At 41.1% G+C, this 17,955-nt stretch overlaps 1 protein-coding gene across 1 annotated transcript in view; it reads left to right on the top strand.

Annotated features, from left to right (window-relative positions):
- Positions 1–479: 479 nt before the first annotated feature.
- The window catches only part of KANSL1 (KAT8 regulatory NSL complex subunit 1), a 50,862-nt gene continuing 33,386 nt past the window's right edge, over positions 480–17,955 (top strand). Inside the window, exons 1-2 of the mRNA XM_072413667.1 lie at positions 480–886; positions 6,072–7,060. Of these exons, the coding sequence (XP_072269768.1) occupies positions 6,168–7,060 (893 nt within the window). The 5' untranslated portion in view covers positions 480–886; positions 6,072–6,167. The remainder of the gene's footprint in view (positions 887–6,071; positions 7,061–17,955) is intronic.

Genomic DNA, 17,955 nt, shown 5'->3' with positions numbered 1-17,955 from the left:
TTGTAAGCTCTTTGGGGCAGGGTCCTGTGTCACTGTCTGTATTTGTCTGTCATTTGCAACCCCTATTTAATGTACAGCGCTGCGTAATATGTTGGCGCTATATAAATCCTCTTTAATATTAATAAATTGAAGGGGACAAGCACAGACTTCATGCAAGCAAGGTGCCCTGGTTTACTTTTTAGATGCCCTTTGCTCTGAATAAATGATCAAGGTGCATGTATCTGTTGTTTTATGTTGTGTAGGATTGAGGGGCATGTGTGCTTGTTGCAGTGAGATCAAAGCACATCGCCATCAGATGTCCCCAGCACAGAGAAGACACCTCCATGACTTGTGTGTGTGTGTGTTATTGATGTCAGCTGCAGTACCCCTGTGCGGCCACCGGGGGGAGCCTGGGAACAGCCGCCTTTAGTGTCAGTCTCCTCCTCTCCACGCTTCCTCCCCCCCGATCTCTCCTCCTCCCCCCTCCCTCGCAGTCTTCCTCTCCGTCCGTCGCTCTGACGGCGCCATTTTGCCCCTCTCCTCCCCAGGATCCAGTGCAAGATCCGGGGGGGAAATCGCCGCAGTCACCCTGCATCCTGGCACGTGGGTAAAGAAGGGGGCTCTCGATTTGGATTTAGGGAGGGGGGGTCCTGATTAATTCTTCTTGCAACTCTTTATTTTTTTTTTTTTTTATTCCCACATTGAGAAATATAATAATATTGCTGCCCTCCTCACTTTTCTTATTGCCCCCCCTGGAGGGGGGGATGGTACTAGAGGGGGAGATTTGCACACCTGCTGTGGTTCATCCCTGAAGAATTTACACCCTGGAGGGGGAATACTGTGACCCCCTTGGTTTGGACACTCACTTTCCCCCCTGGCGGGGGTCACCGATCCAGCTGCATCCTGTGTAAGTCTCTCTAGTGTTTTTCTTCATTCCTCTTCTGCAGGGAGTTAAATGTCCTCATTAAATGGCCTTTTAAAGGGCCCCCGCACTCTCCCGCTCCCTACAGTAACCCTTTTCATGCCACCGCCCTGCGACGAGGGAGGGGGGCTTCTTCCAAAAAATGTGTTCTTGTTTGTATGCGTGTCTGAGATACAACAAGGATTTCTGTGCCGGGGGGGGGGGGGGGGTATAGATTTGTGCGGAGTTTGTATTTATTATGTGTCATGTGACGGTGAGTGCTAACCAGTGCTTATAGCTCCTAGACATACGGCACGCTTTGCCCAAATTCATAAAGAACCCGACGTGTGTTTTTGTCATTTATACAGTCGTCAGATCCTCGATCGTCCCCGCACTTCTTCAGTGTCGTCCTTCCTAATGCTGATCACTTTTTCTTGTGTTGCTATCTCTTCCGCATATCACTCAATAGATTCCCACCGCCCCTCTCTTTCCTTTTGGGTCCTTTGTGTGCTGCATTCATCCTTTTTTTTCATCCTTCTCTCCAACGTTTTCTTTTTTCCTCTTCTATATTCCTCCATTTGAATTTTGGCTGCAATCCCCATTTCATAGGAACCTTCTCCTCCCCTCCTGCCATATGTCCCTTCCCGGCAAGGTGAGACAAGATTATTCCTAATATATTCCTGATTTTCTTACAACTTCTTCCCGTGTCTTATGGAAACAATCTCAGGGATTTAGGTCGTTGGCATGTAGGTGGACGCTAAGTCCGGTTCACGTGAAAGGCGATGGAGTTGAACATATTGTAGGTGTTAGAATGATGTTATCGTACTTTTATTTTCTCCGGGAGAGTTGGGACAGATTGTGCACACAGATCAGTCAGTTCAATTCTTTTCATAGTTTAAATTGTAACGTGATGAAACAAATGTAATCCTAGATTGTAAGCTCTTCGGGGCAGGGTCATCTCCTCCTCCTGTGTTTGCAACCCCTATTTAATGTACAGCGCTGTGTAATATGTCAGCGCTATATAAATCCTGTTTAATAATAATAATAATAATAATAATAATAATAATAATGTTGTATGTGGGACCCATCATACAGTGAATTGAGATTGCTGCGTTTATATGAATTCTGCGCAGGTGGCTCTAGCCTGACGTGTGGTAAGGGGGGGCATTCACAAGAATGGTCAACATTTGGGATTTATTGGTTCTTCTTCATCCAAATAATGCCAGCATGGCACGCTTGGTTACATTGATTGCTTGTAAACATTGCACAACCGGCCTTCAAAAATCATAACATTCATATGAAGTTAGAACAAACTTGGCTGAGCCCTGATTACATCCAAATAGTGTAACTAAGAAAATGATATTCTGCATGACAATAGGGCCACATACTGTCCATTGTCCCTGCTCAGCATTTATTACCTGTCTATGGGTGGGCCCAGACAAGACCTTATGGCCTCCACCAATTATCATTGTTCCTAAGGTCAACAGAGATTATTCTAGGTGTCTGGTCCAGCTAATTAGCATGTGTATGTTAGTGGCCCTCCTGGTGCTAGCTGACTGCTTGAAAGGCCTTTTTTTATTAGGTCTTTTGAGTTTTGTAAATTGTTTGCTTTGTGGTGTTCATTGCTTTGGTTTCCCACAGAGTTTTTACTATGGACTCTGATTCTCTATGTTGATAGACTGCCTTAAAGTGTACCTGAGCTTGCTGAGTTTTTCTTCAGAATATAAGATCTTATTTTAAGCAGGATTATGCAAAGCTTTTGTTTCCCGGTAGGTGGTCCCATTCTTAAAAGTTTCTAACTCCCTGACTGTTTTCTGCATCCACCCCCATTGGCCAAGTTTCCTTTAACAATCTTTGATTAGAGAGCTGTGGCCATGATTACTGTATGTGCAGGGGCATTGGGGTGGGCTTTGCTGGTAAGCTGTAGTCTCCCACCGCAGGCAAAAACAAATGGCAGCGCTCGTTACACCAAACCATTACTTTTCTTGAGTGGTTGGAAAATGCATCAGTGAATGTTCCACAATTCTGGACAGGTTGGGTTGGTTGTGATTAAAGTTGCACAGAATCCTTGTTTGCTTTAAACTGTGACCTATCTTAGATTGTAAGCTCTTGTGGCCAGGGTCCTCCCCTCCTCATGTGTCACTGTCTGTATCTGTCTGACAACTGTAACCCCTAATTGATGTACAGCGCTGCATATTATGTTGGTGCTATATAAATACAGTTTATTAACAAAAATAAATCCTGTTGATAGACAGATTTAATGGCCTAATTAGTTTTTCTTTTTTTCCAATCCTGAAAATACCATGTGTCTTAGGGTAACAACACACAGTCCTCGCTACCTATGGAGGGGGAACTATTGTCACCCAAGCTCCTAAATAGGACTTCAAACCTCTCCTCCTCACCCTCTTTATTACATGTGTAGGGTGCAGGGAATTTATGCTTTATAGTCAATAGTTTGGAACGAAGATAAAATACTTTCAAATTAAAGTTCCATTCATACAAAGTGATAGACACAGGAATTTTGGCAACTTTTTCTACAGGTGTCTTCTGTAGTCACCGAAAATGTTATTGGCTTTAAAATAAAACCTAACGCATCCACCATCTGAAAGGGCTGATAAGCTGCAATATATTACTTATATGTTTGTATTTTCATAAATTTAAATGCAGACATTTTGTGTCACCTATATGTTGGGGTAAAGCCTGTGTGTGCTAGAGGTTATGGTTAGGCTACACGTAGACTGTATTATGTAGAAAGATTTGTCTCTAAAGACTTTATATATCTATAGTGGCTTCTACAGCAGGGCTAGGAAGGAGAAGATGAGAACTGAACCAATCAGAGCTTTGTATAAGGCTGAGAACATTCTTGTAATAGGTAGAAGCTAGGGATGATCTCAAATGTCTGCAGATTTTTATTTAGTCACCAGGCTGGGGTGAGTCTTTGGCTAAGCTGGATTTCTATAAACATTGTATGCGCACCTTCCCAAGTGCTTTAATATTTATGGAGAAGGAATGGTCCACAGGTGGGATCGCTGTGCATGCGCAGGGCACGTCATTAGCTGCAACTCGGCAGTTGGAAAAATAAGCAAATGATCAGCAGTGGGAATTTGCCAGAAAGGATATTCTGTAGTTTTGGTTGGGAGTGTTTCTATTAGTCTGAACTTAGTCATAGACCGTTTGCTTATTTTTCATGCAAGGGGTCAGTTCTTTCACCATGTGATCATGAATATTAATAGGGGTGTGGTGTCGGATGCTGGCATGGCTGGCATATCTGTGGCCTATTTAACCTTTCATCTTAGATCTTCTTTATATTGTACTTGCAGTGCATAAAATGTGGGGCGGTTTTTGTGCTGCGTACAGGCATTTGTTGATGCTAATTATTGGTTTGCAGTTATGCACGAAGTTCATGTTGGTTTGGCATTCTGGTTAATGACAATGTAACAAAAAAGCTATACTCCAGGACAAGGATTGTGAAGACAAAGTATATATATTCCAGATACCTTTTTAAGCAGGATACATATTCTATGCCAGGCTTGTCAGACACTGGAGACATCTTTTCTTTCTTCTGCACCTAGGGTGATGTTGGATAAGGAAAGAATCCTTCCACATTGAGGCCTTTTGTTGTGTTTTTTGCCTTCAGCAAGTCTCCAGTGGTAAGGATAAGGGCATTGTATAGTAATATAAGAGTCTTGCTGGCTCTTATTAGGTCATTTCTGCTCTCCTGGTGAGGCGTACACTTTTATTCTTTTTCGCAATGATCTCCATTTTTTGGACTGGTCTGTGTTGCACAGACTCTTGAGAATCTTATTGTTTTGTTCCACTCTATACGCCACTCTTGATATTATTGATTCTGCAAGTGCTGTTTGTAACCATGCAACTGGAGTAAAGATTTTTTGGGAGAGGTTGTGTGGTATAAAGCCAAAAAAGTGCCCTTCCGATGGAGGCTGCCTTAAACTTGAACTTCCTCACATTTTAGTCTTTTGAAAGGAAAAAAAAAAAAAACAATTTTTATCTCGTTCATGAAGAATCTCACAAAACGTTTACAGTTTGCCTTCCAGGGGGCCAGCTCATTTAAAAGTGGTTTAGATATTATAAATATTGTAAATACAGTCTTGTAATAAATATTTAGCACTTAGGAATGCACAGAATTATGCATAGCAGTCCTTGATCCAAAACGTTTGTATGCTAAATATATAAATTAAAAATATACAAGTCTATTAGAGGTTGGTTAACCTGCAAATGTTCTGTAATTGTGGGAGGGAATACCCATTAAAATACTGGAAGAAATGACAGAACTCCTTACAGAATATCTTTGTTTGCATAGCACCTGGGATGTCTGTGCAGCTAGGTGAGATAGTTAAGGAACTGCCCATCATGAAGTCTGAACTGAACATTTCTTCCTGTTCCTAACTTCATTAAGCAAGGAGTGTAGAATTCACCAGTGATGTGAACAGGGAAACTAAATACTTCACCTTCTTACTGGGGAAGTAATGATGAGAAAGGTGCGGCTATGCTTGGCAGGACTTGAACATTCAATGGTTGAGGGGTATGGCTTATACACTACTATATTGAATTCTTTAGATTCCTAGTCTTATTAGGTTAATTTTTGTATTAACACTGAACTCCAGATTTTCCTTTTAGTCTTGCATGGTTGTACATGTTCCTCTTTACTGAAGTATAGCTAAGGGCTTTTGAGAGGAGTAATGTTTGTAGGAAGTTACGTATATCACCCTTCAGGACCCTTATTCTAGCCTTAACCTGCTTGCATTACATACAATAGCCCAGAAACCCAGTAATGATAACACTGCAACTAAATTATATATGTAATGAAAAGAGAACTTTATCAAGGTATGGAAGGCAACATATAGGCATATTAAATGTTTTACGCAGGAAGAGGATGGATGTATTTGTAATGCAATGCACAGAGCATAATAAAAGGTTCTGACCCTTCACCTCTCAATTAATAAAAAAGGAATTGAAAATTAGAAACCCTCAAAACATAAAGAAAAAGGTTGGAGACAAATGGCATCAAACATTACAGCAAAGAATCAGGTGTACCATCACCCTAGTTGCAAAAATGTTTTTTGTTTATTGTTTTATAATTTTATTTGACTTTTTATATCTGACTAATCTTATCGGAAACATATTGTTCTGTGTTTGTACCCTTTTTTTTACTCTTCTTTCTCTTTTCTAGGTGTATCTCCTTGGAGTTGCCCTGGGGAGGTGTGGCCAACTTCACCCTCCCCAATTGGGGAAACAACCCCATCCCCTGCCCTCTTTCCTGTGCTGAATGGCTGCGATGGCACCTGCTCTCACTGACCCTGCCCCTGACGCCCACAACCTGCACTTCAAGCTGGCGCCCCCATCATCCTCCCTCCCCCTTGGTGAGACCAACGGCGGCTGTCTTCCTCCACCGGCCCCACCCGACCTAACAGGCTACGGTGGAACACCTGGGAAGGAGGCCCTAAAACTGGGTGGGGTTTATACTCCACGGTCCATCTTGTCTCAGTCGCTGTGCAGGGGGCGTTCCTCCATTTTGGAGTTCAACCTGGAGGAGCTGAGAGGAATCGCGAATTCCAATAGAGGGGGCCAAGGTGGACCTCTGAATGGACTGGCTAAAAGGCCTGCAAAGCCAGCTGTGGACAAGCCCCCTAGTCTCTCTATTCCTGCATTGGAGCCTTGGGTGAAGGCCCTGGTGGTTCCTCCAGGATCTCCTGATGAGGAACATGAGCAAAAAGGCTCTTGCGTGGAAAATGGCTCTGATGCACGTCTTAAAGCCTTGCTACAGCGCCATGGGGAGATGGAGAAGAGGGCACGGTCTATACAAAAGCGGCTCCAGGTAGTCCAAGCTAAGCAGGTTGAGCGCCATCTTCACCAACAGCTTGGTGGCTTAGTCGGGGCTGCCTTTGGCCGGAACACAGAAACTCCCCGTTCACGATTGACTGTGGTAACACGGAAAGCAGATGCACAGCGGCGGGGAGAAGCGGGAAGTGCAGTCTCTGAAGCCCTTTTAAAGGGAGCAGCAGATGAACTTGAAAGGTTAAGTTGTTCTGGCAGTGCCACTCTACGGTCCTGTGAGCGAGGCTTTGACTCGGATGCCACGGAAAGTAGCTCAGGAGGTGACTCTGATGTGGAGGAAGACGAACTTAGCCGAGTGGACACGCAGCAAAGTCATGTGCCGCTGTAAGTACTTCAGTTTACTTCTATTGTTTACCAAAAGTCATAGGTTAATTAATGTAAGGTGGGATAAACTTCTTGTTGCTTGATTTTATTCTCTAAACTAAACCTATAAACCTGAAATGTAATGTATTGCAGCATATATTGCTTGTATTAAGTTTTTTTCACCTGGTAATCCTATCGGTAACACAATTGCTATTAGTGGATAACAATTCTCACTCACTTTACTGTATCTATGAAGGAGCAACATTGTCTCCCTGGGACAGGACTTTGAATTTTTTTGGGTGTTTTATTTTTGTACATATGAAACAGATAAAACAAAATACTTTCAGTGGTATATTTAGCGCTCGAAAGGGAGCAAATAAGAGCTGTTTATTATTGGGAATTTATTATATTTCACGTTCTTTTTAGCCAAGGAAAGTAAAGTAAGATGAATGGCTAATGAATTTTAGCCCTTGGGTAATTTTTTTGCTTCTGTTGACTGTAATTGGAAAGGAAAACTGCAGTAATGATTTTTGTTTTTTTAACTTTTGTTACCTGGCCCTTGGGATTTATTCAACCTCGTCTTTGAAGTTACTATGCCTAACCAGATAGGGAAAACCAATGCAGATGGATTGAGCCTCTCTGTGATCAGAAAGCTTATGATGCATGTTGGAGTAATCTAGAAGGGTAGCAATGTCTCAAACAATTCGATGACTTAAATAAAGGAAACCTATGGACATAAACAGCATTTACTGACCTCTCATTCTGCTAGTTGTCTGGATTCTTTACTGAGGCAATGGCTTTAATACTTGTCAAGCTTATGCACATTAGGAGTTCGGGTTTTCCCATATAGAGGAATTTTTAGGAAAGAAATGGAAAAACACCTTCACCTGCAGATAAAATGTAACTGTCTGTTAACTATAAATGTGTGACAAATACAAGGAGGATACAAATAAAGGCAAGCTTTGTTTGCCCATCGATACATGCCCTATAGGTTTAAAAAGTCTAGTGCTTTGTTTGTCCTGTGCTTTGCTCATGCACCAAATGTAATAGGTTTGCTTTAATGCTGACCCTGCCTGCTTTATTTTGCTTTCTTGTGTACCTGCACCTCTCTGCCAGCCCATGGAAGTGAAATATTATTTTTGGTTATAGGCAAGGATATTACTTTCTCTTTCCTCCCATTTGATAGCACCGGTGCTTGGTGACTGGCTGTTTGGGTACCCAACACTGTCACTTGAATGCAGAACAAAAGAAGGGTAGCCCTAAAAAGCTTTTGCTTTGATCTGCTGTCATAGACATTGATGAGGACATTCTTGTCTTGGCGCACCAGAATTGCATATTTGGGCATTCTTTTATTGTAGGTATTGAAGGATATAGGTTTGCACAGTTTCCTGTCACATTATAGTCCACTTTGCTCAGCTCTCTAAACGGCATGTGCAGCATTTCCCTTTAATATCTACAATGATACCGGTCTCTGCACTGCAAGCAGCCATCTGAGAGCCAGCAGGGGTGCCTTGGAAAGAGATTAAATTAATGGAAATCATGTTACCCTCTGTCCTCTTCACAGCCCTGATCCTCCAAATGTTATTGGCTGCTCTTGTTTTTTGTCACCTTGATGTACCTGCTTTGTGGCTCCCGTGACAGTGGTCCACTATCAAAAGTTTCTTTACACCACTCCCAATTACACCTTAATAAGGTAGGTTAACCTTCTTTGCAGCATGACCACAGGCATTGACATGATCATGGGTACTCAAATCGGCTAAATTTATATTGGTGACAGCAATCCTAGTAGAACCAAAACTGAGAATCAAGGACTCTGTACTCGAAAGTAAGCAGCGTTGTGGAGTTGCAGTCTGTACATTTTAGCCAAAACCAGGTACACAATATTTGTTTCTGAATCCACAGCACACGGGAAGTAAGGTCTCAAGATTAAAAAACAAAAAAGGGAAGCCAAAATATCTTGTAAAGTCCAAATAGAGTTTCAGTTTTACAGTCTACAGTGGTCATTTGTTGCGACCAGATCAGCGACTGAAGCATACCATATGTTAAATTCCAAAAAAAAGCTTTAGGATTTACATAAAAGAAGCTTCTTTACCCCCCCCCAGCATTCTAATTCTGTCTGTATTTCCACGCATAATAATAAACTTTAAAAAAAAACACAAAAATCTGTTAAAGTAAAAAAATAGTGATACATGTAATATAACTGTACAGTAGCATATATATTTATATATAAATAAAATATTATATGAACATTTCTTTGTATTGGACTCAATACAGCTTTTTTTGTATTGAATCCAATACAAATTGTTTTAAATTTCCCTCCGCTTCTCCGACCTGCACCGACACATACACCAACGTCACTGGGAAACCCCAGAGATAGTCTCTGCATTCGCCGTCTGGGGATAGGAGGGAGAAGACGTGTCCCAAAAACCTGCGGGGACCAGCAGGACGCCAGCGGACAACAACAGAACAAGGTAAGTTTTTTTATTTTTTTTTTTTATTTTATTTTTTTTAGCGACCCCGAGTGTTACTCGGGATTACGGCTTTTTGCATGGAAAATATGCCCGAGTCACACTTGGGATTACCGTTAGGGGGATTAACCCTTGATGAAGGGAGAGGCCCTCTGAAATGTGCTGGTTCGTTATAATGAAGAGCGGTGACACGCTATATCTGGATTGTTAACAATATTTGCTTTTTTTTGCACAGTCCTTAACATAAAAGTATAATTTTGAGGTTTATTAAAGTTTATAATATGAGAAATATTAGCAGATTAAACTTCCACTTATAAATTATTCATTGATCTCCAGTCTGAAAATGTGTTGATATCATCAATCTGTTGCAAACAGTTATCAGATTGCAACATTGTCAGATCCGTGTCCGTTATTGGTGACCACAGTCAGAAATTGCTCAACCACGGGGATTTACATGATTGTACCCCTGCTGATCTGTCCATGAAGTAAATGGTGACTGGATAATGCCTGACCAAAGATAATGCTATGCTTGAAAAGAGTGAGGTGGACAGGGGCATTGGTGGGTGTTGTTGTGTTTTTTTTTTTAATACTCTTTTTGCAACTGTTTTCCAAGCCCTAAAAGCATGGGTATTCCATCAGATGTTTAGATCTAAAAAGAATTGAGTAAAGTATTATATAACAATTTGATTACTATGTGTATTTTGGTACTGTATAATGGTGTTTTTATGATTTGAGTAGTAGTGACCCATGTTTTGTGGAGATTTTTTTGTCTCCTTACATCAGACATGCCCTCGGAAAAGTTGACCGCTGCTTCTTCTTTGAGTCAATCCAGCCTCCCCCGTGAAATTTTCCACCCTTTTCCTTCCTAATACTCGTTTTAACCAAGCGTGCAAGATTTGGCATCTGCATTACTACAAGTAGCAAGCTGAAAAGTTTAAGTTCTACCTTCTAGGTGGCCTGAAATCAATTTTTTAATTTCTCCTCCAACGCCATGTCCAAAAAACAAACATTTTATATTTTACAGCTCCAGGTTTATTAAAGGTTTAGTAGGAATTTTGTTTTCCTTGTTAGGGCTTTAAATTGGAGATCCCTGCGTAATTGGTATTCCGTGGTGGGAGGTTTGTTTTATGAGGACCGTTATATTTGGCAAATGAATGAAGCATCACTAGATCGCATACAAGGTCATGTGTCTAAATGCATAAAGGAATGAGGTTTTGTCTGTGTCAACTGAGAATTTTAGTGGACTTTTGTAGAAATATGGTCTTAGAACAGCTTTTGTGAGAGAATTAAGAACATTGGTTGTTGGTGGTTGTCAAGTCTAGTTGACTGGCTGCCTGTTATTCTATAACCTTTGCCTTCCAATATATTGCTGGATAAATACAGATTGAGAATATTATTCATCTTTTAAAGAAAGCCATTATCCCATTGCGTGGTCTTCTCCCACCTATGATGTGCCTTTTTTTTTCTTTCTTTGGGTACCCTCTGCCGCTTCTTTCTCATGTAATTGCGGTACTGTAATTTCCAAGCTGGAAAAGCTTTCCTTATTAAATAATGCAGATTTGTGCTTTTTCTGCATTTGTTAAGCTTTTGAGGCCCCGTCTGCCTATTTACACTTTGCAACTACGGTTCTGCTTGCTTTTATTGCATATCATGAGATTTCAAAGAAGCTTCGTGAAAAATAAAGCAGATCTGTCTTCACTGGTGGGGCATCTGCCATAATTGGCAAGGTTTACCTGTGTGGACGTCATGCCGTGATGTCAGGTCCAGGATCCTGTGTTTTTACCGCATCTCCGAAAGCTGCTATCTTCCCTGCCATTGGATGGCCACAGGTTGTGTAACTTCTGCACATGTGTTACATTGTCCCTGGCAGCTGGCTTTATATATGGCACCCCCACATACGGAGCCATGGCACAACTAAATCAAAAAGCCGTCAGGAGCCAGATCTTTTTTGACATGCATGTGTCTCTACTGTCAATTAGTTCTACCTCTGGAACCTCTTGTTCCTTTAGTTTAGGTTAACTTTACTTTGCGCCCTGGCTTACAGGATGTTCTTCTAAGGTGAGGGTGGGTCCTGCTGGAAAATTCTCTGGGGTGGCTTCCCACTAGATTTGGGTTCTTCCTTTCTTAGTGATCCCATGGTTGATTCAGATAGTTAGAAATAAGTAATGTTTACTATTTTTTCTGTTTTGAATTGTGGGGGGTTAGGGCCAACAAATTAAGCAGATTTTGCATTCTAATAGGATATCTAGTTTAACATAAACCGTTAGTTTTTAACATAAATCTGTATAGAATGTTTACATTACTATGGTTCTTGTTGAACTAAAATGTACCTCTGTACCCTGTATGAATCTTAATAAAATAAAATCCCCTGCCTCTAGATTACATGACCGTGTTCAACCCAGAAATTTTTAAAGCCGGGTGGGAAGAAATTGTAGGTGGCAGCCCTTGTATTGTAACCCAGCTCTTCAGTAACCACCCAAAAACAGGCCGGTGGTTACTGAAAAGTGCCGGGTGGTCCACCCAGCTAAAAGGAGCTGGGGAGAACACTGCACTATCTGTATCAGATGCACTGTGCGAGTTTCAGGTCATCAGAGATTGTAGAGTATATTGATTTTTGGCACAAAAAAGGGGGGCATGTACTACACGAGAATGGATGTCAGGAAAATTCAATGTGTAGTCCTAACTTCTTTTGTACAGACTTATTAGCAGTCATTCGAGTATTTTCAGCAAAAGGTGAACATTGTATACTTTATCCAAACCTTGTTTTCTTGTGAATATCCTAAAAACATGTATTAACCCCCCTGGCAGTGACTCTGGGTGGATTTTACTTGCAAAAAGTGGTAATCTCAAGTCAAACTCGGGGTCGCTAAAAGAAATAAAAAACCCCACCTACATTGTTCGTTTGGCATCCTCCGGTGTCCTGCTCGTCCGTCCAGATCTTCAGGCGGCATCCTTTTTCTCCGATCCTCTCCCGGCGACTGCGGAGACGTTCACTGGGGTTTCCCGGTGATGGTGCATGCAGCGGTTGGTATTGGTATCGCGGTGGGAAATACAAATAATTTTTGTATTGGATTCAATACAAAATAACTGTATTGAGTCCAATTCAAAGAAATCTTTATATTATATCTATATAATTATATTATATGCTACTGTACAGTTTTATTACAGGGTTCACAAATTTATGCACTTTTTTTTAACAGATTTTTTTTTTTTTTTTTAATTTAAAGTTCATTATTAAATGTATTAAATATTGGACATATTTTGGTGAGTTATGCCTAAGAATTATAAACCTACAATACAAAATAAATTTCCATGCAAAACAATGTAACATTTTTTTATACGGACAGAATTAAAATGCCGGGGGGGGGGGGGGGGTAAAAAAAAAAAAAAAACTCTCCTGGATGTTGGTGAATGCAGCATGTGCAGAAGGGGGGGTACATCTCCTCATTGCATTTAGACCCAGTGTGTGTCGGAGAGGCAAGCAATACTGCCATGGTAACCTGCATCTCTTTGCCAGCCTGTAATATCATTGGATTCCTTGGCATTCCTTAAATTCCTGGAGGGGGGTGGTTAACTCTGTAAAAGCCATTTGAAATGCAATTTATCTACCTGGTCTAGGTTTACGCTGCTGGGAAAACAAAGCTACCTGGATATATATCTGGGCCAAGTAATGTTATATTTAGAGACCTCTCCTGGTGTAATGTGACCCATTCACACTTTTACCCCTATTGGGGCAGGTAATAATGGGAATAGTGAGCATGTATTCTACCCATGGCCAATGAAAGTGTACACATTGCAAAATGAATACATGTTTGTTTGTTGATCATGGTTGCCAAGATGAGCTGTGCACAAGTTTGGAGGATTGGCATGTATTACATGGTGAATGCATCAGTAAATAAAAACCACAGATTGGTTGCATCCTTTATAATATCCATCTGGACGGACCGGTCATATGTTGACGGATATTGGTGCTCTTCAAAACAGACTAACCTTTCAAAGGGTAAGTGTAAACAGATCTAAAAGATATCTATTTAATCTGGTTACATATTAAAATGGGTAGAATCTCCTGAGCATTCAGGTTTGAGAGGCGCCAGTATAAGTCAATTTTCGTATTCCTGCCTGGTGCAGCTAATATAACAAATGGAGCTTTAGGCTAGGTACACACGTGCAATAGTTCTCATCTGATAATAGGCTTGGGGTCGATACTGGACCAGAATCTTGCGTGTGTACAGCACTCGTGATCCATCGTCCGAACAACCATCCTGGCAGATCCAAGGACGATGGACGACGAACGATCGTAATGCAAGTGAAGGGGAGAAAGCGCAGCAGGGTGCCTCCCTGTCGTTCTTCCCCTCTCCATAGAGCAAAACGGAGCTGTATGTACAATACTCATTCATGCATCGTACAGTCGTTAGTCATTGGAAAGGATTGTGAAAAATCCTTTCCAACGACAATTATTGAGAACAGAGTTGACTTTATCAGTGGGCTGCTGCTCTCTGACCAGTTATCAAGCAATGTTAAACTCCTTGCTCCCAGTATCCCCCCCCCCCCCTTGCTTTGGATGAAAAGGGTTTAACTTGCCTCAATCCATGGTCACTTGACCCATGGTCTACCATTGCACACCATATGTTCTGACAGCCATTTTTTAAAAAAGATTTTGGATTTTTCACAACGCTGCAGATAACCGCTAAATAGAAAGTGTCCATGTCGCCAGATTCTGCATGGACTTGTGAAGGACCCTTCCAAAGATGAAAGGCACAGCAGGTCAATTGTTTGTTTGTAGGTCAGTTTTTGTGTAGAATAAAAAGAACTGCAAAAGTGTGCCAAGGATTATAGGCCTGGGTGCAGTTCTCTGGCCAGAGATGAGCTTTAAAGGTGCCACAACTCATAAAGAAGATCTCCGATTGTTGTTCCCACACCAGTGTGTTGCTATCATCCTCTCAGTAACTTACAAAGTTGCTTATTACTACATATACTGGAACTAGAGAGTGACGTTGGCCGAGGACATTGACTATCAAGTCAGGGTCAGAAGCTATCTTTAGCAGACAGCAGGGTGTGTTCATTGGAATAAGGGAGTCTTCCCTAAAGAACTGTGAATTGCACACAAGACATGACTGTGGGTCAAAAAGTATGCAATTTTTTTTGTTTGTTTCTTATGTTTATATAGCAGCGATTACTTACTTTCATTAATTTTACCTACAGTTTACCTGCAACCAAAGCAACTACCATCTATCATCACTGAACCCTACTAATCAGTGTATAATTTAACTAGGGCAACGGTTCACTTCCAATAATCGGCTCAGGGGTGATATCTGAGGAGAATATTGCGTGTGTGTAGTGCTTTTGTCGTCCATCACCCCAACGACGGTCCTGGCGGATGGACCAGGAACCTTTCATAATGCAAGTGAAAGGAAGAGATCGCAGTTGGGTGTTGCTCCGTCGTTCTTCCTCTCCATAGAGCAGAACGATGCTGTATGTACAGCACTCATTCATGCATCGTGCAGTCATTTGTTGTTGGAAAGGATCATGAAAGGTCCTTTCTAATGACAATTATTGCAAGTGTGTACGTAGCTGAAGAGTATGTACACATGTACATACAAGCTCATCTTGGGTGAGAATCTGAAATGTGTACAGCAGTCATCCAACGTTGTCCTGGTGGATGCACAAATGACAGATGGTGAAAGACTGCACTACAAGTCAATGGAGAAGAGCACAGCGGGGTGACGCTTGTTCTCCCCCATTTCCGTAGAACAGAATGGCGCTGCGTGTATAGCGTTCGTTCATCTGTCATTCTTAGTTGCTGGAAACCATTAGTGTGTATGCTATTTAGGTGTTAGCCTGGGGGTTTCATGTAGGCTGGTTTTATCAAGTCCTGTTGTGAACAGGGCAGGCTTTTTTTTTTGCAAATCATATATGTTGCCTTGTGTAGGTGCTTTTTTTTTTTTATTATTATTATTATTTTTTTAAAGGATTTGATTGGTTGTTTATGAAGCAGAATCAAGGTGTAGTTTATCTGCCCGGTCGACCATTTCAGTTTAACTGCATTGTGGACCTGCAATATATGATTTGCACATTTGCCGCCTGTGTTCTTATTATTTCTCCAGCATGATAAATAGCTGTTTAGGCAAGTCTGCTGTAAGAACATAGAAAAGCAGAACACCGCGGTTGGACGTGCGGTTCATTTCAGTCGTGTAATGTCAGTGACTCTGTTACTCCTTCTCCATCTGCTTCCCATCCAGTTCCAGGCTTCCAGCGACCTAGTTCTTTCTCCCACCCTCCCCCTTTAACAAGACATTCCCACAACCTTAGATGGTTTTAGGGCAAGGTTAGAAAGAGATGCTGTGTATTCTATTGTTGTATCTCATGGTTCCATGGTTTGTAATATTGTATCCTAGTACAAATAATTTGGCCAGTTCTAGAATATGGAATAAAGGATTTATAAGCCAGTTAATTCAGTCCGGTATCTGGGGATATCCTTTCCTCGACAGTAGAAAAAACACAAAGCCGAGAGCAAAGCGTGTTCCCTGTGTACTGATCTGGGCCATATCAATCTACAATCTACAGCAAAAATGATCAGGCTGGGTTGTCCATGGTTGTCCATGTCCAGAACGCCACAAATATTTATTGGGAAAAGCAAGTATGGGTTTGCAAGTTTATTTGCACTGGATATCTGTAGTAAACTGATATTGTCATAATAATATTTTCTGTCTTTGTTTCTTTTATTGCAACATCAATGTTGTCATTTTAGCTTGTTTTGAGTTTAGATATTCATAGATTGCTTTGCAGTGTATTCATTGGAGAAGATTGTTTTGAGGGGAAATGGGACCAATTTTCTTGCTCTGAATAACTGCTGCTGTTTTTGATCTCTCTTCTGTCTAGGCAATAAAAAATCACATGGTCTCTGACTGCTTTTTGAATTGTAAGTGTAGGTAATATTGTTAAAGTCTCTAATATCCATTATAAATTAGTAAGGCACTGAGTGGTATTTTTGCATTGAGATAAGAGGATCAGAAAGGCACATGTCTGACTCCATGTAATCCTATAGTTACCAAATCTACATAGACTATATTGCGTTTTTTTCTGTTTTTCTATATACTTTATTTATATATATATATGTGTCGGTTTCCTCCAAGGGAAATAACATAAAATCTTGTTCAGCAAATATGGATGTGGTAGATGTTACTTTTGCTGACCACCCTCTGAAAGTGTCCTCCTCTGCATAGTTCTTCTGGGTCAATAACTGATATGCTGACCCTTTTGCTTCTATACTAACAGTCAGGTCATGAGAATATTAGGAAAGGCTAGACTTGCATAGGGTTTAGGCACATCTGCTCATATTGTTGTATATGACAGTGAGTAGGAGTCCTAATACTATTTGCAATCGGAATTTTTCTTTTAATGTATGTTGAAGGCACAGTGTGCCATTTGACATAAAATCTTTTAAAGCAATAGTTGTATTGGCCTGCTTTTCAGTGATTCGTGTCACTTTAATTTTGCTTTTCGTATGGATGTGTAGGCTGTGTGCCTGTGTACTTGTTCATGGTTATTTCAGCAACAGCTGCTGTACTTTCAGTAGGATGCTGGTTTATATATAGATGAAAATTGTTATACATGGCGTTAACTGTGTCACTTTAAACATGTTTGCGGTGCTTTGATAGGGATTTATTTGTAGGTTGCATGGCTCTTCCATTTTATAGCTAAGCACTAACCCGTGTAAGAGAGCTGTAAAATCGCTTGCGCTCTGTTTGCATTCATTGTCATGGATGTAATCCCGTTGCTGCTATGGTCCCACCTCTTAGATTGTAAGCTCTTTTGGGCAGGGTCCTCCCCTGCTCCTATGTCATTGTTTGTATCTGTCATTTGCAAGCCCTATGTATTGCACAGCGCTGTGTAATATGTTGGCTCTGTATCAGTGAAATTTATTAATAATGGCGATCATTTGAGCTGAATATTTTTCTTACTAAGGCTATGTACGTACACATGTACAATGCAATAATTGTCATTGGAAAGGAACTTTCACGATCCTTTCTAACGACTGCATGATGCATGAATGAGTTCTGTACATACATACAGCAGGGGGGAGAACGACAGAGCGGTACCCCGCTGTGCTCTCTCCACCTTCACTTCCATTACGATTAGTTGACTTTGTCCGTGCTACTGCCAGGACGATCGTTCTGATGATGGACAATGAGCCCTTTAAGTTGAAGATTTGTCTGCTTGTAGTAGTGTTGCCTCCAATCTTTGGTCCTTTAGAGATGCATAGCAATTATGTTTATGTATTGCACTTGCACCTCAGCCGCTTCCTATATGGAGATTGGAAACAACATGAGCTGTCTAGACCTCTTAAGAGTACCTTGTACCTGTTTGAGGACTTTGTTAAAAACTGGTCTACCCCCTCTACTATGAGGATGTACCTGACAAATACTTAGGATCCCTTTGGTTTTATTG

This window comes from Pyxicephalus adspersus, chromosome 6 (genome assembly GCF_032062135.1).
Source record: "Pyxicephalus adspersus chromosome 6, UCB_Pads_2.0, whole genome shotgun sequence".
Classification (NCBI taxonomy): domain Eukaryota; kingdom Metazoa; phylum Chordata; class Amphibia; order Anura; family Pyxicephalidae; genus Pyxicephalus; species Pyxicephalus adspersus.
Note: the sequence above shows the minus strand (reverse complement) of the source record. Positions and strands in the feature narration are given on the sequence as shown.